The sequence below is a fragment of the Schistocerca gregaria genome, chromosome 8, assembly GCF_023897955.1.
Source record: "Schistocerca gregaria isolate iqSchGreg1 chromosome 8, iqSchGreg1.2, whole genome shotgun sequence".
Lineage (NCBI taxonomy): Eukaryota > Metazoa > Arthropoda > Insecta > Orthoptera > Acrididae > Schistocerca > Schistocerca gregaria.
The window spans coordinates 220639979-220662652 of NC_064927.1; the positions used below are offsets into that span (position 1 = coordinate 220639979).

The following is a 22674-nucleotide window of genomic DNA, read 5'->3' on the forward strand; positions in this document are numbered from 1 at the left end:
TTTTTATTCATATGACCGGTTTCGGTTCATTCAGAACCATCTTCAGATCTGATCTTTATGTGACGTAGCATGTGAAAATTGCTGGATTTGGACGGGTTACTACTGTAACTGAAATATCAGATCTGAAGATGGTTCTGAATGAACCGAAACCGGTCATATGAATAAAAAAAATGCAATCAAGACGGTTTTTAAGTAACATTATAAAATCACTGATTGCTGTTATCCCATAAGACATTATGTCTGTTTTTCCAAATGAGTTCGTTGAAACAGCATTTAGATGTACTCATTCGGCTAGAGATCTTTATATTATTTTAATTCCCTGAGAAATAAAATGAGATCTTGTTTCTTTTTGTTTATTTATTGCTAGATTTAAATTTAATGTCTGCGTTGTGATGTACATATATCTTGTACCTATTTTGTGTGTACACTGATCAGCCAAAACGTTATGACCACCGGCCTACTATCAATACAAACCCTCCCTGGCGATAGCAGCGTCATCTGGCGAGAAATGACTGCTACTCAGACAGATGCATGGTACATGCAGTATCAGTGAGCGGTCTGTCTATGTGTGGACTGGGGAAGGGCGCGCGATCTGTCTGAGTCTGACCTAGGGCAGTTAGTGATAGCCCAGAGGCTTGGCACGTGCATTACGGAAACTGCGCGATTTGTCGGGTGTTCGAAACCAAGGTGAAACCACGTCCAAACGTTGGGGGGTTGGGCAGCCAGCCCACATTACAGATGTGGGGCATGGTAGGCTGGGTAGACTGGCAAAACAGGAGAGGTGACGATTTGTGATGTAACTAATATCAGACTTTAACGCTGGGCATAGGGCAAGTGTGGCTGATGACAGAGTGCATTGAACACTTCTAACAATGGGCCTCCGCAGCGGATGAGCCATGCATGGTCCAACATTAACAAGACGACATTGCCAACTACGACTGAAATGGGCACATCACCGTCGGCACGTCACATTGGCGCAGCGGCAGAGCGCTGCATGGTTTGATGGATCCCGATACCTTCCTTATCATGCCGATGGGAGGGCGCGAATCCGTCGTCTTCCAGGTAAACAGCTCCTTGACACTTGTACTGTGGGACGGAGACAAGCTGGCGGCGGCTCCATTGCACTCTGGGGAACCTTCATGTGAGCATCCATGTGTCCAGTGTCCAAAGCGCCATGACGGCCAAGGAGTCTCGCGCACTTGTTGCAGACCACGTACAGCCGATCATGTCAATGATGTTCCTGATGGCAGTGGCACTTTTCATCAAGATAATGACGCCATGTGACAAGGCCAGGAGGGTGATGGAGTGGTTCGAGGGACGCCGTGGTGAGTTCCAGTTGATGTGCTGGCCCCCCAACTCGCCATATCTGAACCCGTTGGAACACATCTGAGATGTGGTTCAATGAGGCGTCACAGCTCATCGCCTCCCACTCCGGAATTCAAGAGAATTAGATGACTTGTGTATGCAGATGTGGTGCCAACTCTCTCCAGCGACCTACCAAGACCTCATTGCTTTCATGCCATGACGCGTCGCCTCTCTTGTCCATGCCAGAGGTGGACAAATCGGCTATTAGGTAAGAGGTATCAATGTTCCCTTGATCAGTGCGTGTGTGTGTGTATTTGTGTGTGTTTCACATCTCTTTTGAAACCACTGGACTTACTTAAACCAAACTTGGTACATATATTACTTAGTGTCGGTTAACAATCGCTGTGGGTGTAAGAACCACCAACCTATCATAGTTCAGAATATGCGTCAAATCAATGAGATGTGTAAAAACTGCCACATCATGTATGTCGTTTCTGATTTACAACTTCTGTATTACTAACTCTATTCACAATAAATTTCGCAGACAATTTCCACATATGCTGCTAAATGCACCGACAAATTTATATCGTTGTATCACACATAGTTCAGAAGATATGACCTCATAAACACTAAGACGCGCGAAAAAGTGCCGAATTGTGCACGAGATTTAAATTTAGTTCTTACTTGCTGCTGACTCTACTCGCAACATGTTTCGCAAACGATATCACATATACTGCTGAATGTATCTTCAAAATTATATCATTGTATAACACACCGATTAGAAAATATGACGTCTTAAATACTGAGATGCGTCAAAAACTGCATGACGTTTACATTTATTACTTCTTTGTTAACAACTCCATTCGCAATGTATTTCGCAGACAATATCCGCATATGCAAGTGAATGTACATACACGCATATTTCATTCTACGACAGATATATCATTGTACGACGTATGGTTCAGGAGATCTGACATTATTAACAACGATATGCGTGAAAAAGTGCAGCATCATGTTTTGAGCTCTTATATATTTATTGTTTACTACTACTGAGACACTGCTGCAGTCGAGTCAGCTTAAGGAAGTTCCTGACACCTGGCTAGCGCTTTCAGCAGCTTTCACATGTGAAGCACAAATGGCTGCAGCGAAAAAAAAAAGACGTTTATAGAGTTATGAAGAGGCGTTGCTTTAGAGACGTTTACAGAATCGTGCTGTACACAAGAAGAGCAGCTGTTCCCACCGTACAGAAACTGAACAAGATCGTCTCACACCGAGTTTGTTGTATGAGTCTGTTTCTAACAGAAAATTTGCAGAATTAATACCCGGATAATGCCGGGTTTGTCAGTTCGTAATTTCATGTACGAACCAGAATTTATATGAAGTGCGTTTCATCTTTAATAGATAAGACGTATTTATAACAACAGCACAATGTTGCTGATTGCTTGGTGGTTGCATAGACAGTAAAACTTTCATGTATTTTGTTTTTAACTGTTAGTGTTGTGGAACATGTATACAATATACTCTCAAATGTATTGAATGTGTAAACGATAAACCATTTTAAGGTAATACTAATATAAAACACCGCTAGACATCAGGCACTCAAATGTAGTTTGGTAACAGTGTAAAACATGTCTCATATCTGTTGTTACTGTGAAATTGTCTTTACGTAATAAATATTGTGCTATGAAGAGCTTTCTTGACTTATTAGCATTTACATCGCTAATAATGAGAAAAACCTGACAACACAAGTGATCTCTGGATCCAGAAACCTGCAGTTTGACTGCAGCAGTTGAAATTCATTACAGACACTAATAAAATTCACAAGTTGCATTTGTGGAACATTTGAATGTGTGTTCAAAATCTATTTTATCGACATCAAGCACAGAAGAAGTCACAGTGTCTGTATAATACATTAGATTCTAGCAGTCCTCCAGTCCTTTTACGAATAGGACAAAACACCTCCTTGAAGTCATCTTGCGTCAGATGTCGGGATTTATGATTCTAAAGGCGCTTTTCCTCAATCCTTCATTAGCTCTTGTACTCTAACTGGACATTATGCTGGTTTCACTTTTACTTTCATTTTGACTGAGGTCAAGTGTCTACAGTTTCTAAGTGATACTCAAATAAGTTGTTTTGTTACTTAATATACTGACAGATAAATTATCCAACTAACATCTTAATTATTCCAAACCACGATACATTTTAAATTCAATAATAATAATAATAATAATAGCTGTCACTCGAAAAATGCTCTCAGAATACATAGAGGACAATTTCTTATATATTCTTCTTCCAAAAGATGTAACACTGTTTCAAAATTTGGAAGTCAGTAGAGCCATAATGTACAGGAATTATCTTCTTGTGTCCCCAAGTTTTTTAAAATTAATTTGTGACTTTATGTTGTTCAGAAACTATATCTTGATTATTCATTTACAATATATATTTAAAAAGAACACATTTTGACAACATAAACCAAAATAACGTTACAGCTATTACTTCTATGCATAGTGAAAGCTACAACGCCTGGTTACTCTCTGTAGCACAAAATAACTAAAATTCTCTTAGTTTGGTATAGTACTCTGTAGTATTGTGACATTAATGCCACCCAAGTCATAATGATTATTTCTGCATTTATGTCAGTTGTGTAAAATTATTCATAGCAGTAAGAAGAATAATAATTTCTACAGACAAAAGTAATGTAACAAAGACTATTTACGCTAGAAACTAATTTTGCTATCGAGTTCTGAGAAGATTTGAAAGTGTCATTTATAAGCTCGTGCTACATATAACTTTTTGACGGCACTTTCATTCTGGATTCCGTTCAAAGGAGATGGATTTCTCGCATAAAGCTGAAATCTGTGTAAAATAAAAAGACGTGCCCAAAGCATTCCAAGTGCAAAACAAGTATATGTTTAAGACAGGAATCCTACAATCCTCATGCAGTATGGATCATCAACTAGACAACTGTACGACCTAGAACTATAAAGGCAAATTGAGATGATAAATTCAGATAAACGGAAAAACTTATCACTTATCTGTATGAGATTACTTAAACTGTTGCAACTATCTTGAAAGTGTTAAACAAAATATGATATTGCATATATTCACAGCAGAATCTTGTTACAATCGCAGATTGTGTTATGATAAGAACTATTCGATGCCAGAACGTACAACAACTTCACAAACAAACAGTGAAACAAAGCACTCAGGTGACTGTATACAAATCAAAGCCTATGAAGAACAACTGAAGCAGAGACATAACTTTCAAAAATACTACAATATGTTGCATAAAAATTGGCCTAAGCATAAAAACAGAACAAAAATTTACTATAAACTTACAACAAAAATAATACCTCAGTCACAATAGTGCAAACATGTGAAACGTGAAATAATATAAAATAGCATATAGGTGTATGTAAAAAATAGGTACACTGTAAAGGAATATGGAAGAACAATCTTTACTTTTTTTTTTTTAGAAGAGAATGATTGCAATTTTGTAGAACAAAATGAGAAATATGAGGACAATATGGGCACTGTGTGCATACCTTTTGGAGGGTGAGTGGTTGGAGCGTCGATAAGGAGGAAAGTTTCAGTGTTTTGGATCACAACAAGTACCATGAGTAGAACTCTCAGGTGAAGAGAGACTGTCTGCGGTGTGGAAGGAAAGGTGAAGTCTGTTGACATCGTGGGCGGCGGGCGCTTACCGTGTGAAATGCGAGTTGTTGCAGTGTAGAATAGAAGCACCACCCTACTGCAAGCGTTATGAGTCAGCCTACCCGGCGAAGGGCAGCGTAGAACAAAAGGAAAAGTGTTGTGACGTGACCGGAAGTGGGCATCTAGCTTCTGAAGGAAGGATAGTTGCAAGACAGATTAGGAGTACAGGTATGGTGTCCCTGGTTCCATCAAGTGCCACAGGTGAGTCTACCAGATGAAAAGGGGATTGGAAATGAGTGTAAGGATGAATGATTGGAGTGTAGGTTAAGTAGACATGTAGAGTCATGGGTAACAGCATGTGCCTGGAGTTGGTTTATGTGGTGCAATGAATATGCCCACCTGATCAAGGACGAACAGTTGCAGTGTATAACAAAAGGGGACATGGGGGCAGCAGGTGCCTCGCTGGTGAAACGTGAATAGAGATGAGGAGGACTGGTGTACCGTCCTGGGAGACTGCAGGTGGTAGTAGAAGGACCGTGATGGAGAGTGATTGGCTGCAAGATAAATGTGATGACCTGGTGGGCAGCAGTCATCTACCCAGTGAAAAACAAGAGGTTGTAGTGTAGTCTGCGACCGGACTAGCGTCCTCACTGAAAGCTGGCGTCAGGTGTACGTCTACTGGGTAAAGAAAGAAGGGTTACAGCGTGCAGAAAAAGGTGTATGGTGACATAGTGAAAGATGAATGTCCAAGTGTAGATTAGAAGGACAGGAGCAGTGTTCAGGCTCACAGCACGAACCAGGAATAGGCATAAATGGCGAAGGACAACCTATTGCAGTATAGAAGAAAATGGGATGTATTGAAATGTGGTAGGCCAATCTGATAATGAGCGAATGATTGGTATGTCGGCTGACAGCCGGAACCAAGAGTGGGCTACCTGGTCGTAAGGATGAGGCAGTTGTTTGGAACAAAATGAAAAGTGTAGTGACATTGTGATCAGCTTGCGCCTACCTGGTGAACTGTGTGTGGATCCCATGTGGATTTGGAAGACAGGTAGTGTCCCGACTGACAGCAGGAGCCAGTAGTTGGTATACCAGCCAAAGAGCTAGTGGTTACAGTGTAGATTAGGGAGTCAGCTGTAGTATCCTGGCTGACTGGAAGAGTGTGCCTGCCCAGTGAAAGGAGGGTGGTTTCTTTGTAGATAATTAGTACACCAAAATCCAGATGTCGGGCTACCTGGTGAAGGGCGAGTGGCTGGAGTTTGGGAGAAGCGTGGTGATGTGAAGGGTTGCAGTCACTGATCTGGCGGGGTCAAGTAGTTGCAGCGTAGAACAAATGGGGAAGTGCGGTGACATGTCCAGCTGCGGGCGTCTACCTGGTGAATGGCGAGTGGTTGCAAAGCCCGGAGCGGCACTCCCCGGGCGCCAGCGTGGCGGGACAGTGGTCGTGCTCGCGGCAGCAGCGATCCTCCGCCTCTCTTGGTCCCAGGTCGTGGTAGGAGCGCGCCACACTACCAGGGCCGCACCACTTGGTACCTGCAACACCAGATCCCAAACCCTGTTATCATGGCACCCTGATAACAATCCGACGTAAGCCTCGCAAACATTTTGTATCTGTTCGTGACGGGACCGTATACTGAAATAAGGTACAATTTCTGTACTATGGGAAAATCAGTCATATCTGGTCCATCCCATATTTTCAAATGTTTGTAACCATTATGTTTGAAACTTAATTAATTTTGCTGCAGAATACGTGTAATGTTGTGACTGTCTTTAACGATTTGTCAGAGATGGCACTCGAAATTCAGTCATAGAAACAGTTTTGAAGTGTAATTCGTAACACAAAATAGACGAAATTAGAGGTGAGTGAAGGGTTTGTAATTTTTAGGTGGAGAGAGCAACAAATTAAGGCACGAGAAATTACATTCGCCAGTCCAAAAAGGACATGTGCTATTTTGGGCAATATAATTATTATGTAAAAGAAAACTTAGAATTAAAATTTCTCATCTCTCAATTTATAACATACACTCCTAGAAAATGTCCAATATTACTACAGTCCGCCTCCGTAGCGTAGCGTAGCGTAGGTGACTGGGTGTTGTGTGTCCTTCATCACCATTTTCATTATCATTGACTCGCAAGTCGCCGAAGTTGCGTCAACTAAATAGGACTTGCAATACGGTGGCCGAACTCCCCTGAAAGGGGCCTCACGGCCAACAATGCTATCCGATCATTGCATTTTTCCAATATTATGAAACATCTTGATACAAAGATTAAGAATTTTCTTTTTTTTAGCAATGAGTAGAAACGCTTTGAATTGCCATCTTATAATAATAGATATTAACTGAATCTACGGATTGAATATGTAATAACTGCTTTAAATATTCAAGTGCAATACTGAAATTAAAAAGAATGAACAGTGGTCGTGGCTAATACTCAGTTATATGCGTTTAAAGTTCAAAGAAGGATTTAGAAACGGAGCGTATCACAGGTAGTATGCATTAGCTGATTCATTGTCCACAAAACATTTAATACAGTATACCGAATCGAAGAAAGATATTTAAAGGCTCTCCCGCTCATTACAGTATCAGTTCAGTGTCTTGCTTGGAGGCGACTGAGTTAAGAGATGGTTTGTTGTTGTCGGCCACACCGAGCACTGACTTCCGGTACTTAAACACTTCACGCACATTTTAATTTTCACTCTCTGCTGCCTTTTCCCAGAGATCAAACCATTCATTATCTGAGGCCTTTTGCACAACTTTTAGCAACCACACTGCCCCGCCCTGCCAAGAGGTGTTCATGCCTTGGTGGTTCCCGTATGACTTCTCGAATGTACTCGCATGGCGAGCACTCTTACCATGTGCGCTCCACCTTTTTCTGTCATACTCTTACGCCTCCGTAACACAGAGGAACCTCCCCTTCATATTCTAACACTTACGCTTACTGAGTCCTGTACGTGGATGAACAACATCCCAGTTCTTAATATAAAACAGCGCAGTGTATATGTGTTAGTGTTAGACTGTTAAAGGTAGGAGCTTGAAAATTCTCTCACACATAATCCAGACAGCCGTTATTTAATGGCCAACAATGAAGAATTTTGCATTAACATGAAAGCTTTTCTAACTCTGATGTCCAACAGTTACATTGCTACAGTTGCGAATACAAACAACCTTCAGCTGTATAAGGGAATGCCGACAGTGAAAATTTGTGCCGGACCGTGTCTCGAACCCGGATCTTCCGACCCGTCGCCTGAACCGCTTTGGCTACCCGTGCACGTTTCACGACCACACCCAAACTTTCAGAAGTCGTCGTTATTGAGTCACGACTTGTACACACATTACGTAATTCCGGTGCGAGGGACGACAATTTAATTGTAAGCCGGTGCTTGGTATTGGTGGATAAATACGATAACGCAGTGCCTGTATGCATGTGTATCCGAAGGAACATTGCATCGTTTTTCTTAACAACACAGGCACTGGTATAACGCAGTTATACTTTTGTTACAAACTTGGTAACAAAAACGTACGTAAAGTAAACCTTACTGAACCTATATCCAAGAGTATCAATTAAGGGCTCTGTCGCTGATGTGGCGGAACCCGTAACGATATTAGAGCTGTATCTTGAATATTTTCTGAGAAAAGGGGAATTTGAAGTGAAAAGTATTCAAACTGAAAGAAAGGCATTTTAAATTTTTATACGACGAGTCTCACCTTTATTGTTACGTGATTTTAATCAAACACACGCACTCAGCACTGTGAGTCACGTATCATCAGTTTCATCAAGTAGGCCTTATAGATTACTTCTTTTTTTAGACTCTTCCATCACATTTATTTCTGAAATATTAGTTTTTACTATTCCTGCCCTGTCCAGTTTCTAAAGTCCTACCTACTCAAGTGCTCTGCGTATCACTGCTTAAGTGTAATTAAAGCATCATAGCTAGGCTTACCTAATTCCGATCTCTTCATCACAAAAAGTACATGTAATAGTTGAGACGGAACTCTTGTTTTCATTGGACTCGCATTTGACAGGACAACGGTTCATATCGTCACCCGGCCATCCAGATTTAGGTATTTCGTGAGTTCACGTAATCGCTCCAGGCGAATGCCGAGATGGTTCCTTAGAAAAGGGCACGGCCGATTTCGTTCCCATCTTCTCGTAATCCGAGCGCTGTCGATGGGACATGTAACATTTCCTTCTTTCTTTTCGTTCCTGATGTTACTGAACCACCACAAAAGAAACCCCTCCCTGTTTCACTGAGAAGACGAACCGGAATGACAAACTGCACAATTATTTTGAAAATCGTACCATTTTCTACACTGAACTTATAAACGTCAAAATCAAGGCCTATTTTCTTTTCTGAATCACGGTGAGACACTCGCACTGCGTCTGTCACAGATACCACTCGCTGCGTGTTATGTGGTACTCAAATACTCAGCGTTAACATCAACTACGTTCTTGGTATAATCTGTTGTCTTTGTCGCACACACCTTACAGATTTCTCTAGGCTTTGCCATTACTCACACAAAAAAATAGTCAAAAATAGTCACATCTACTTCCTCCGCTAACCACAAACAGCAATGCAATGGTTATGGAACACGTCGCATCAATTAGCAAAGGACGTCGACTACAGGACAGTGAACAGAACACGCTGAACTAAAAACGAAAACCACAACCTTCTATACTGAATGGTTTCTGAAATGTGTCCAGCAAGTGGTTCGGATTATAATTAGTGGAAGGGAAGTTGACAATGCATGTCTGAAGAAAAATGATTTTAATCAAACAAGAAATCTATTTTTTTTCATTTTCTGCTCCAGCTACCATTCCGTATGATTTTCTTTCAAATGAACGAAATTAAAAGTTGACAGAATTTAATCAAATAGTTAACATTAATGGATTAAAAGAAAAGAAAGAGGTTCGAAGAGATAGATATACGCACGACTACATGTACGTTAATGAAGAATTTAACGACACTGAGTGGGGCATTGCCTTAATCCATTCTGTGAAAGAAAAAAAAGGTAGTTGAAGTATTACAAAACAACTGTGAACAAACCTTGGAGATATATGTGTTAACCAATACGTTGACGAAGAAGTAGTTGTGGGCCGAATAACAGACGAAGATTCAAAGAAAACGTTCAGATATAATAAAATTAGAAAATTTCCGGGACGGGCTCACATGGATGTTAAATCAAGTATCCACAACTTGGAGTTAGGTATAATGAATGTGCTTTAAAGAACATTTAGAGCACCAAAAGAATAGTTAGCGGGTGTAACACACTCCAGATTTAGAAAAGAAGGCAATAAACACGATAACCAAAAGTAATGGTGTATGCAGCAACTGAGCGCAACATGTTACATATTGACGAAATAAATCTTGGGTGAACAGCCTGGTGTGATTGTACAAAGAACACAATATTTCAGCAATCGACCTTGTTGTCATCATCATGTGTGCTTTGCATCATGTTGCCGAAATATTGTTTGTACATTCACACCATGCTGTTCACACGAGATTTCGTCATGAAATACGCCTCTAGAAATTGAAGAATCACATATTCCATATTCTTAAAAATTTGAGAAGATAAGTGTAATTAGTGAAGCTCTTTCGTCAGAAGATTTATGTGGTTATAGTAGAGGCTCTTCTTGCTGCGATTGTATATTACCGTTAGAACAGTTTAGGGTTTAATGGACGTTTTCCATGAAGTAATTAGAACAGCACCTGTATTTTAATTACGGCAAGAGATCGAGTGCAGATTATTATTAACGGCCTGTATTGAATGCTAAAGGGGTAGTGGGCAATCAGAACACGGCACAATGTTTTTACTGAGAAACCACGGGAAGACTCCGAGTAGATGTACCAGCGCATCTCTGTGAGCTGTATTAGGGACAGTATTAGTCCCAGTGAGTCGGCAGGTTTCGGAGCTGCAGCCACCGTCTACCGACGGTGCGAAAGCCGCCATCAGACAGGCAGTAGCAGTCGCTTTCATTGTCGTTGCGGGTATTGGAATTCCACAGCTCGGCATGATACAGGGCATTAATTCAACAAATGCGTTGAGTTCCATGCCAAGGTGCTGTATTCAGAAGCTGTCAGATTCATTTGGGAGTTGGTTACTTTCCTTGCTGTAACTCGACGACATCCTTTTGGTCAGTATTTAGTCAGATCGCGTTGCGCAATTTATTTAAGAGAGCGACAGGTTCAATAAGAATTAAAACCAAGCAGAACTCAGAGAGATAGATAAGGATAGAGGATATTCTTGTCAATCGAAACTTTTAATTAAAAAATGATGTTGACAATAAAATTTGTGCATATTCATATATAAACTCCTTTTTTTCTCTTTTTATAATTTCCAGCCACCCCTTCCGAAATGAATACGAGCAATCAACATTCTTGTTATTCGCAGACTATGAAAATACATTTTTTCTGTGATCAGGTATAAATTGGAAATAATGAAGTTAAAAGTTATCCGAAATGTTTATTGAAATAATTCAAAACTTATGTAGCGATACGGTAGTAGATGTTGAAACTCTGCAAACGAACAACATGATCAAAATGGATGTAGATCAGGACCTAAGACAGAGATGTCCTGTACTACCGACACTACACAATGCGTACATACAGGCAGTCACGTGGGAGTGGTAAATATTATGACAAATAATTTTAAAATGGTAGTTTTACACAATATCATTTCCAGACGCAAGACCGTTCTAGCTAATCAGAGAACTAACTGCAATAATCTTGAAATAAGCTGCGGAATAAGCCAGAAATTACTTGAAGATATCTGTAATGAAAATAAAGACGATGGGCTTCCAAAAGAAACAACATTTGATTGCTGAAATAGCTATTAACAATGAAATGATAGAATAAATACCCATTTTGAATTACTTGTGGTATAACGTATCTCACTATAAGAGAATGGAGATTAGCAGTAAAATGAATACTTTCAGAAAACGTTTGGTACAGGTGGATTTACCAAGAAATCAACACAATCCAGTTTTTTTAACTGATGACAGTTCACCCATCAATATATGGCATCCATCACTGGGCATGTCGGACATAAAAATACAAGCAAGTCAGACAAGAGGAAATGAGAGATTTTTAAGTAACATATCGTGTCATATTAGTTCTCTCTTTTAGTATGAGTGTGTATTGTCTACATTTATCGTAAAATAACGCTGCCGTCGAACTTTGTTAGTAACCGTATCGTGAAAAACGCTTCAGATAAATAGTAAAACTTGTATCAAGTTTTATGTTGTCGAAATAGATATCATTTTTGGCTATAAATTACTTAAACTCCAAAACACTACTGATAAGGTTTGCAGTATATCTAGCTTAGTATAAAGTTATTTGGTTATTATTCTGTAAAATACCGCACCAGGCATAAATTGTTTACTGTACTGTGAAATATAGCACCACCAACATAGCAGCCCCACTGTGTTTGCTGTACTCAGTCAGGGGAAGAGTAGGCTGCTATTCGTAAACAGCTGGAAATCTCCCTGACTACAGTCAAGTGATTGCAAGTTGCTGTGAATGGGTGTGTTGGGTGGGCTGCCAAGAGTTATTCCTCGTACAAAAAACTGTGTCCAGTAGTTGGAAGAAACCACAGGTCATACCTGTCTAAAAGACTCCCGCCAGTATCCTTGTCGTCCACTTATTGTAGAATATAAGAACGTGTTCTGAGCTCATACATAATGAGGTATCTCGAACAGAAGACCTTCTCCACGCCAACCAGTACGAACTTCGAAAACATAGATCATGTGAAACACAACTCGTACTTTTCTCAGATGACCTCCTGAAAGCCACGGACCAAGGCAGTCAGATAGATGCAGTATTAGCATTTGACTCAGTACCACACCTACTCTATTTATCAAAAGTACGGTCATATGGAGTATCAGGCGAAATATGTGACTGGATTGAGAATTTCTTGGTAGGGATGACGCAACATGGTATCTTGGATGGAGAGTCGTTGATGGATGTAGAAGTAACTTGGGGTGTACCCCAGGGAAATCTGTTCGGTTCCTTGCTGTTCATGTTGCAAATCAACGATCTTGCGAGCAATATTATTTTAACATCAGACTGTGCGCAGAGGATGCAGTTGTTTACAAAAGTGTGCAGTGTGAACGCAGCTGTACAAATATTCAGTCAGCCCTTGATAAGATTTCAAAGAGGGGTAATGATTGGTAGCTTGGTTTAAATGTCCAAAAATGTAAATTGTGTACTTCACAAAACGAAAAAAAAGATATGCTATGAATTCAATATTAGTGGGTCATAGTTTGAATTTGTAAACTTATATAAATACTTGGGTGTGACATTTAGTAAGGACCTGAAGTGGAACGATGACATATAGCAAGTAGCAGACTTCGGTTTATTGTTAGAAAACCGGGGAAACGCAATCCATCTACAACGGGGATTACTTACAAATCGCTCGTGCGACCCACCCTAGAGAATTGTTCAAATGGTTCAAATGGCTCTAAGCACTATGGGACTTATCAACTGACTGAGCGGTTCTAGGCGCTACAGTCTCGAACCGCGCGACCGGTACGGTCGCAGGTTCGAACCCTGCCTCGGACATGGATGTGTGTGATGTCCTTAGGTTGGTTAGGTTTAAGTAGTTCTCAGTTCTAGGGGACTGACGACCTCAGAAGTTAAGTCCCATAGTGCTCAGAGCCACTACTACTGCAACTGCCACCACCTTCATTGTACTACAGCATTCACACTGGTCTTAAGAGTACAGTTAAATAATTTACTTTCATGTATCTCTACTCTCATTTTTTCATTCTACACATTTTTAATTGATATTTTGCTGATTCCCAAAGATCTTTATTGCTCATTCCTGTCACGTTATTTCCGTTTCCAATAGATGATGGCCAATTTTGGTATTTGTAAGTCCTAGGGGCATAGGCAAGAGATTTGTAGAAGGGGAGTTAAAGGCTGCATGCATAGCAGTACGTTGCAGCTCGCTGTGCTCTCCTCACGACAGCCGCAAGCTCTGTCCCCCCCCCCCCCCCCCCCGACAGTTTCCTCTGCGTATATCTGCTGTAAATATGGACCTGTGGTATTGTCCAGTTATATTCAAGGACAAAACGAAACCTCCTTCTTCCTATATTAATAATTTCATTAATGACTCCTCTACTTCTCCTTCATACATATTCTGTGTGGTCTTGAACAATGTGTATCCACGTACACATCTACATAACTCTTGAGCATATACGTGCAGCTATATCTAAACTCTGGAAACAACAGCGAAGGTTAGGCAGAGAGTACTGACCATGCGCGTCTCGTGTTCGTGCCATTTTTTGCTTGATATCTTGTCTTTGCGATAGTGCCATCGGGTTTCTTATTCGATTTACTGGCGTTACTAAGTTGCTGGCTTGCCTGCCCGTGAGTAGCAGCAGCAGCGCTTAGCAATAAGAACACTGTCGTTCTATCTTTGGAGCGACTGCTAGTATTTCTGGGTCGTCGTGTGTCGGGAATTCAGTGGGGACGGAGCAGCAGTGAGGTCCGGACAGCCATGGCTCGCCCGACCGTTGCCGACACACATGACTTCAGTGAGGACGACCTTGGTTGGTCGTTCGGTTGGTCACCTCATTGGACGAAGTGTACTTGGTCACTGACCGCTTCCGGGTTCTCCGCGTGTGTCGACTTGTGGTTCCTTCTACTTGCTCCACAGCGACTGGTTTTAGTATTGTTCGAGTTGTTTGTGGAAGTGTTTTTGCAGAGCCGTGTGTATCTTGGGTGGTATTGACTGAGCAGTTATTTTAATGCTGTCTGCGTATTGGACTGAGGTAGTCAGTCGGTTGTGACAGAGCAGCAAGAAAATCTCGGCGGCGTGAGGTCAGGCCGGAACAGCTGGCCGCGTGCACGCGTGGTCGGATTGTGAGGCGCTAGCTGTGAGAGCAAAAAGTTCGTTGCCCAGCCAATCTGGTCACTGAAGTTGAGTGATCAGTTAACTTGTTATGAAACCTCAACTGCTGTGACATCTCTTCGTTGCTTCCTGGACCCTTCTGGCTAGCAGCAATGTATGGTGCACTGGAGTCGTCTTCCTGTGTGGTAATTAATTATTAAATTGGGTGTTACTTATCAGTGAAGTGCACAACCAGTATTTTCTGCCTTGTGACCGTCAACACCCAAGTTACCTGCCCTGGTCCTTAGCGTAGTTTTCTGGCAATGTGTTTTTCCTCGCTGTCTGGCACAGCTTATAGTTCGACAGCCCTTAGCTTTTTGTTCTTTTTTTTAAGTGTAGTTATTGTGCCTTGGCTGTTTATAGACGCCAATTTTGAAGACGTAGTGCTGCTAGTATCTTCGTCCTCGGCTTATATTTTCGGTTGTCGTACCGTTGGTCGGGTTGAAGGGAATTGATTAGGTTGTTGGTCGGTCCTTCAGCCATCCCTGGGTGAGGTTGCCATCCGATTATTTAGTGTTATGCTTGGCTGCTACCTCCTCAGGCCAACCCTTGGAACACCACTGCTCTGTTCATTTTAGTGTGATTTTCATTTTACAGGTAGTCTGATGTACTGTGTGAGCACTTCAGCTGTCTATTAATTTAGATTGTTTTAATTTTAAGATAAGGGCTTCAGCCGACTTAAATTAAAATTTGAAGGTTTATTTGTTTAAAAACTAAATTTTGAAAGTTTGTTCTATCTGAAATTCTTGTTATCCAGGCCTTAAGCCCTGAATTGTTCAGCGCCCAGTGTGTGCCCTTCAGCTGAGCTTTTACGTGAAATATTTTTAAGATAAGGCCTTCAGCAGTCTTAAATTAAAATTTTGAAAATTGATTTGTTTAAAACTTTTTTTTAAATTTGTTCTGTCTAAAATTTTTGTTATCCAGGCCCTAAGCCCTGAGTTGTTCAATGTCTTGTGTGTGGCCCTCAGCCGAGTATTTACATGAAATTTTTTTTTAAATTAAGGCCTTCAGCCACACGCATTCTTTAAGGTAATTTTTATAACTTGTATTCAGGCCTTCAGCCGTTCTTGTTTTTGGTGTGGTTTTGGGCTTTCAGCCCAGGAGGTATCGCAAGTTTTCTTAACTAGGCCTTCAGCCGTATTGTTTTAATTTGATTCTTTTAAGGCAATGTGTAATTAAGTGGTTCTTAGGAAAATAAAGGTTTGTGTGTTTTGTGCAACTAACGGTAACTGAGTACAGCTCCCTCCACTACGATAACGTGATCCGCTCTATCCTGCGAAACCACTGAAAAATCGATGGTTTATTTTTTAGTCGATGAATCCCTTACAAGTCTTCCTTTAAATCTGATAACTTTTGATCATATGCTTTGAAATTATCGCCTGATTTATTTTATGTTGATTGAGTTATCTGGAGACGCACCTGCGTGCACGATTCTTGTTGAATTTCGAGAGGTCTGTCACATTTTTTCTCGACTTATTGACATTTACTAATAGTAACAAGTCGTCAGCGTACGCTATAATTGCTAATAATCTGCTGTTGCAATCTGTCCAGCAGTGTTTCAAGCTGACGACACCCACCCACTGGTGCTGGTGATGGTAGTGGTGGTGGCTATGCATAGGGGAATCAACAGCGAGGTCATCAGCGCCCTTACTAAACTAATTGTTGATGGATGGAGTTAATGTTTTTCTTTAATAATGCATCAAAAGCAGAATATGAAACTGAACAACGCTGCTCCATCCTCTCTCACTCACACTCATACTTTCACGCAAAGACCTAAATACACCACGTGATATAAGTATCCGGACACCACAAAAGCACACATTTTTAATATAAGGTGCATTGCGCTGCCACCTACTGCCAGCTACGTCACATCAGCGACCTCAGTAGTCATTAGAGATCCGGAGAGAGCAGAATGGTGCCCTCCTCGGAGCCCATGGAACTCGAACGTGGTCAGGTGGTTGGGTGTCACTTGTGTCATACGTCTGTACGCGAGATTTCCACGCTCCTAAACATCCCTAGGTGAAGTGGAAACGTGAAGGGACACGTAAAGCACAAAAGCGTACAGGCCGACCTCGTCTGTTGACTGATAGAGAGCACCGACAGTTGAAGAGGGTGGTAATGTGTACCAGGTAGACATCTATCGTCACACAGGAATGACAGGCAGGAGGTGAGAAAACTTGGATTTCATGGTTGAGCAGCTGCTCATAAGCCACACATCTAGCTGGTAAACGCCAAACGACTCCTCGCTTGGTGTATGGTGCGTGAACATTGGACTATTGAACAGTGAACAAGCGTTGAGTGGAGTGCAAAATCAGGGCACACAAAGTGGCAATCCGATGGCAGGGTGTGGGTATGACGAATGTCCGGTGAACGTCATCTGCCAGCGTGTGTAGTGCCAACAGTAAAATTCGGAGGTGGTGATGTTATGGTGTGGTTGTTGTTTTGCGTGGCACTATCACAGCAAAGGACGAGATTGATCTTTCAAGCACCTTCTTGCTCCCCACTGTTGAAGAGCAGTTCGGGGATGCCGAAGCATCTTTCAACACGATCAAGCACCTGTTTATAATGAATGGCCTGTGGTGCAGTGGTTATACGACAATAAAATCCCTGTAATGGACTGGCCTGCACAGAGTCCTGACCTGAATGCTATAGAACACCTTTGGGATGTTTTGGAATGCCTCCTTCGTGTCAGGCCTCACCGACCGACATCGATACCTCTCCTCAGTGCAGCACTCCGTGAAGAATGGGCTGCCATTCCCCAAGAAACCTTCCAACGCCTGAATGGACGTATGCCTGCGAGTGTGGAAGCTGTCATCAAGGTTAGGAGTGGACCTACACATTTGATCACATACTGTACCTCTGCCTCAAGTCATTTTGTAAAATCTGTTGTTCAAAAGCACAGACACAACAGCTGAAATAATGTAACAGGAAATTAAGCGCGGCTGGTCAGTGCAAAAATAATGGGTGAACGAATCGTCCTGGGAACAATTTAAAATATACTGCCCGAGAAACTACGTAGGAGATGAGACATCACACAGAATCTTAAAATGCTGGCCACCTTCAGTTTATAGTCTCCTAAAACAGAGAGCGTATCAACTGGTAAGCTAGCTGCGGTCATCATATCTCAACATTAAACGCCATCTACTAGTGTGTGGTGTAGACATGCCCGTACACCACGAGTACTGCACACTGTTGTGCCTTTTCACCGGAGTAGGAATCCAAGCGTCAGAGGACAGTGCCCTACCTGGAGGCGCGTTTATTTCCTACCGCCTCAGCGGCTGGAAAGACGAATACCATAGCCGTGTCGTTTAACTCGCCGGTTGCAGCTTGTTGCTCCTCAGCCCTAACAGTTCTTCACTCTTCAACAGACTCCTGTGCCTTAACAGTGAGTTAACTGCGTGTATGGCGGCAGCACATTGGGAAACCGTATTTTTCAACCGGGCATCCTGAGTTGCTTAATCTGCTGCGTCATTACCCAATTCTCATGCACTATAAGAGCCGGAAGAATGACAGCTCACGCTTCTGTTCATTTCATTCTGTGTGACTTTATTTCCTCTGAATCCACAGGTACACAGGTTGTCACATCTTTTGTACATCTATATTGTTCTAACCACTGTGAAGTGCGTGGCAAACGGTTTGTCTCACTATACGAGTTATTAGGTCTTTTTTTGCCGATTCATTCACGTATGGAGTCCGGGAAAATTTTTTAAAATGCCTCTGTGAGTGTTGTAAGTAATTTACTATTATCTTCGCAATCCTTATGGGAGCGATATGTAGAAGGCTGTAGTAAATTCTTAGAGTCATTATTTAAAGCTAGTTTTTGAAACATTGTTAGTAGACTTTCTCGGTACAGTTTTCGCCTAACTTCAAGAGCCTGCCGATTCAGGTCTTTCTACATCTCAGTGACACTCTCTTGCAGGTCAAACATAACTGTGACCATTCATGCTGCCCTTCTCTGTATACGTTTAATGTCTCCTGCTATGCTTATCTGGTAAGGGCACCACACACTTGAGCAATTCTCACTGGCCGTTGTGGCCGAGCGGTTCTAGGCGCTTCAGTCCGGAACCGCGCTGCTGCTACGGTCGTAGCTTCGAATCCTGCCTCGGGCATGGGTGTGTGTGATATCCTTAGGTTTAAGTAGTTCTAAATTCTAGGGGACTGATGACCTCAGTAGTGCCTATTATAATTTTTAATAACTGTTGTTTTCTGTTTTAGTATATGTATTTGTATCACCGTTACTATAAGATGCCTAATAGAAACATGTGGCACAAATAACAGTAAAGTTAGCTAAAACAGGTTGAACTTATCGGAAACCCACTGCTCTTTCTCTGCGACAAGGAAGATATACCAGACTAAGAATGCTAACAGATGGTATGAGAAAATTGCTCATAAAGTAGCATTTTTGTTTCCATCGTAAAGGTTGAATGGTGGTAATAGAAATAAACAGAAAGAAAAAAAATAATGTCATAAATATTCAATATAAGAAATTGCATACTGAAAATGATTAACAGGTTGAACATATCGGAAACCCACTGCTCTTTCTCTGCGACAAGGAAGATATACCAGACAAAGAATGCTAACAGATGGTATGAGAAAATTGCTCATAAAGTAGCATTTTGGTTTCCATCGTAAAGGTTGAATGGTGGTAATAGAAATAAACAGAAAGAAAAAAATCTCATAAATATTCAATATAAGAAATTGCATACTGAAAATGATTGTCGTAGTGATTTACATAAACGTAAATATTATCTGTAACATTGCATAGATGATACCGACAGTGGACTGCAATGAATAAGTAAATAGCTAAATAATAAAAAAATGTTGGAGTTAGGCCTACATTTGGACTGATTCACTTTTAAGAACGGCAGGGGTAAACGAAGCTACTTGCGTTGTGTAAATGAAGTTCGAGTTATATGGCCGCGAAGTACGTAACGGTTTATAATTTGATGTAAAGAATTGTCACCAGGGTGAAGTCAGGTTGAGTGTGACAATGAATGAAGAAAGACGATCTCATGTTAAAGAACATCATGCGATATTTAGAAGATCACTGCAGCCTTTCACAGCAAATGTATTAAAATTATATTCGTAGCGTAAAATTTTCTGTGTCTCCTTCATCTTCTTCTGTAATATTACTGAGGCGTAATTTGACCAAGGTGCATGGTCTTCTAGCCTTTCAGCCAAAACTGTATAACAGGGAAAGTGTTGCGTTACAAAGAGGTGCTTAAAGCAGGCGGCCTTCGTATAAAACGGTGTAAAATGTTGTCTCCTGGAACTTTGGCCGTTAAGTTAGCCGTTCACTTGGGTGGCTGCGTATGAATAGACCATGAGGCAGGGCCTCGTTAAATAACTTGGAAGCTTACCCCAGGATGGCACCCCGTACTGCGGTCTCCGTTCACAGAAAGCTTCGCTGCTGCTGATGGCCCTGCGGAACTTCGCATCGTTAATTACCTCGCCTTGGGAGTTTTGAAAACTGCTTTTAGTCCGCTCTGGCCTTGCTCCTTCATGCCGGGCCGTCTGGAGAATAATTATCCCACGTTTATGGTTGCCGACTCTGGGGAAGAGCAGTATTTTTACGCAGTTTAACGTCTGGGGTGCTGGTCCTATTGGGAGAGGGATTGTCATTACAGTTTAACATTTAGTATATCCTCTATGACAATTTAAATAAATTGTTGACTTGTCCACAGTACCTCTCCAAACGTGTATTTGAAATCCCCAGATGAATGAAAAGTTGCCCTTCAACCATACTCTCTTAGGACTCTCAGGGGTCAGTCCTGGGTCCACTGTTGTTCTCCTTGTATGTCAATGATTGGTTCTTTCCTCCTGTACGTACAATTTCTATGTCATCCCTCTCCATCTTTAGCTAAGAGTTCTGACGATATCAATATCGTGGTACTTTGGACACATGATCATGTGTCTTTAGTGCTAAGATAGCTCATAGTTTAAACGCTTGTGCCTTAATTTCGCTTTTTTGTTGTACTTTTCATGAGTAAATGCGAACTGTTTTATCTAACCTATAATGAACACTGAATGTTAAATTCTATATTCGATGGAACTTATAACGTGCTTAACGTAAACGGTGCTGTCGTGCTGCCCGACGCCCAAGGAATCCAGCAAACTGTGGCTGTTAACCAGGGTACCAAGAGGGTGGATCCAGTAACGGAAACAATCTCAGACAAATTAAATGCACCAAAATAAATGAAGGAAAGGTGAACAAATTTTATTGTTTGTAGTAAATTAGTACCTGGGTAATCGGTTAAGGGTTTTAATGCAGTTTTGTAGTAGTAGAAATAGTTGAATTTTGTTCGTTTGTAATCTCTCTTCTTTTTTGGTAAAGAGATAATAAATATCATAAATCAATAATTAATACATAACTTATATATACTTAAGGAAATGTGATTTGTATGGCCTATTTTCGCTCTTTAGATAAAAGGCTGTAATCACGAAGAATAAATAAATAAAATAGATAAACTCCGCTATACCGGCTGCAAACCCAGGGTCTCTAAGTGCAAGAGTAGAGTAAGGAGTAGCGGGAAGAGTAACAGACTCGTAAAAAAAAACAGGGTCCAACTGGCCCGGCTGGTAGCTCCCTGTAAGGGTCCATGCCTAGGGTACAGGTGAAAATTGGTTAACAGCTTCGGAGGCGGACGAAGATGTTTGACATCATCTCAACGGCAAGGAAGGCGGAAGAGCCACTGTGGGACGACTGGCCTCCTAAGCCTGGGAAGGCAACCAGTCTACGGGAGGAAACCCTAAATAAACCTACCGGAGCTCACAACCTCGGTACTAACCTGATCAGAGGATCAAACCTTTGGTCCCCCAAGACAATCTTCAACAAAGTATGGAGGACAAACTCAGGTAGTATCAAATCCTCTTCCAACTTTGGCGGTGTCAGTGAGCCTTTGGATTCTGGGGAGCCCAAACCAATATGCTTTGAGGACGAGTCGGAGCGTTCTGGAAGCACCAACAAGAAAATCAGACATAAGCAACAGAACTACTTTGTCACATTGAACATCAACTCGCTACTCAAAATAGGCAAACTGAAATATTTAACAGACACATTGACTCGCCACGAGATACTGCTCACAGCGATGCAGGAAATCAGGTATACAGATGAACATGCCTTTGATTCAGAGGGCTATCGCTTTTTTAAAGGAAAGGTAGGACGTAAGAAAATGAAGAATGTTCCACAACTGGAGACCGGGTTCATTGTAAGGCATGAGATGCTTGATTCAGTAACTGGCTTCAGCTCGCCCAATAGTCGAGTGGCTCTGTTAACGATCCAGTGCACAAAAAAGATCTACACTGGAGTAAATGGTCACGTACTCATCAATGAGGACAATAGGCGTAACCCGGAAAATACTGACAAGTTTTGGGAAGAGCTAGAGGACATTGTCAGCAAGGTCCCAGAACGTCACACAATCATCCAACGCGCAGTTTGGGAAAGAGTGCAAATTTAGAGACATCATAGAAGAATACCCAGCCCGCAAACGGATCAGCAAGAATGGAGAGCGTTACTCTGTAAATCTTTCAACTTGGTAATGAAGTCATCGGCATTCAAGAGACTACCAAAGAAGCAGATGATCTGGACATCACACAACAACCTCTTGGGAGAATTTCGGATTTATCATGTTGCCACCTCAATAAATCCCATAGAGAGATCCACAATGTAAAAGTGTTGAGAGGAGCAAATTTGGACTCGACCACTACCTTTCCAAAATAAGACTGAGATTTCTGCCTAGGAACACTAAGACAGCCAAGTAACTCAAGCTTACTAAGTTTGATACAGAAAAACTTTCAACTTGCAACCAATTCGCAGAGAAATTGG

General features: G+C 41.5%; 1 protein-coding gene across 1 annotated transcript in view; it reads right to left on the bottom strand.

Annotated features, from left to right (window-relative positions):
- LOC126285116 (phospholipase A2 hemilipin-like) overlaps positions 1-22674 on the bottom strand; it is a 303043-nt gene that overhangs the window by 47518 nt on the left and 232851 nt on the right. Inside the window, exon 5 of the mRNA XM_049984439.1 lies at positions 6333-6492. Coding sequence (XP_049840396.1) covers positions 6333-6492 — 160 coding nt within the window. The remainder of the gene's footprint in view (positions 1-6332; positions 6493-22674) is intronic.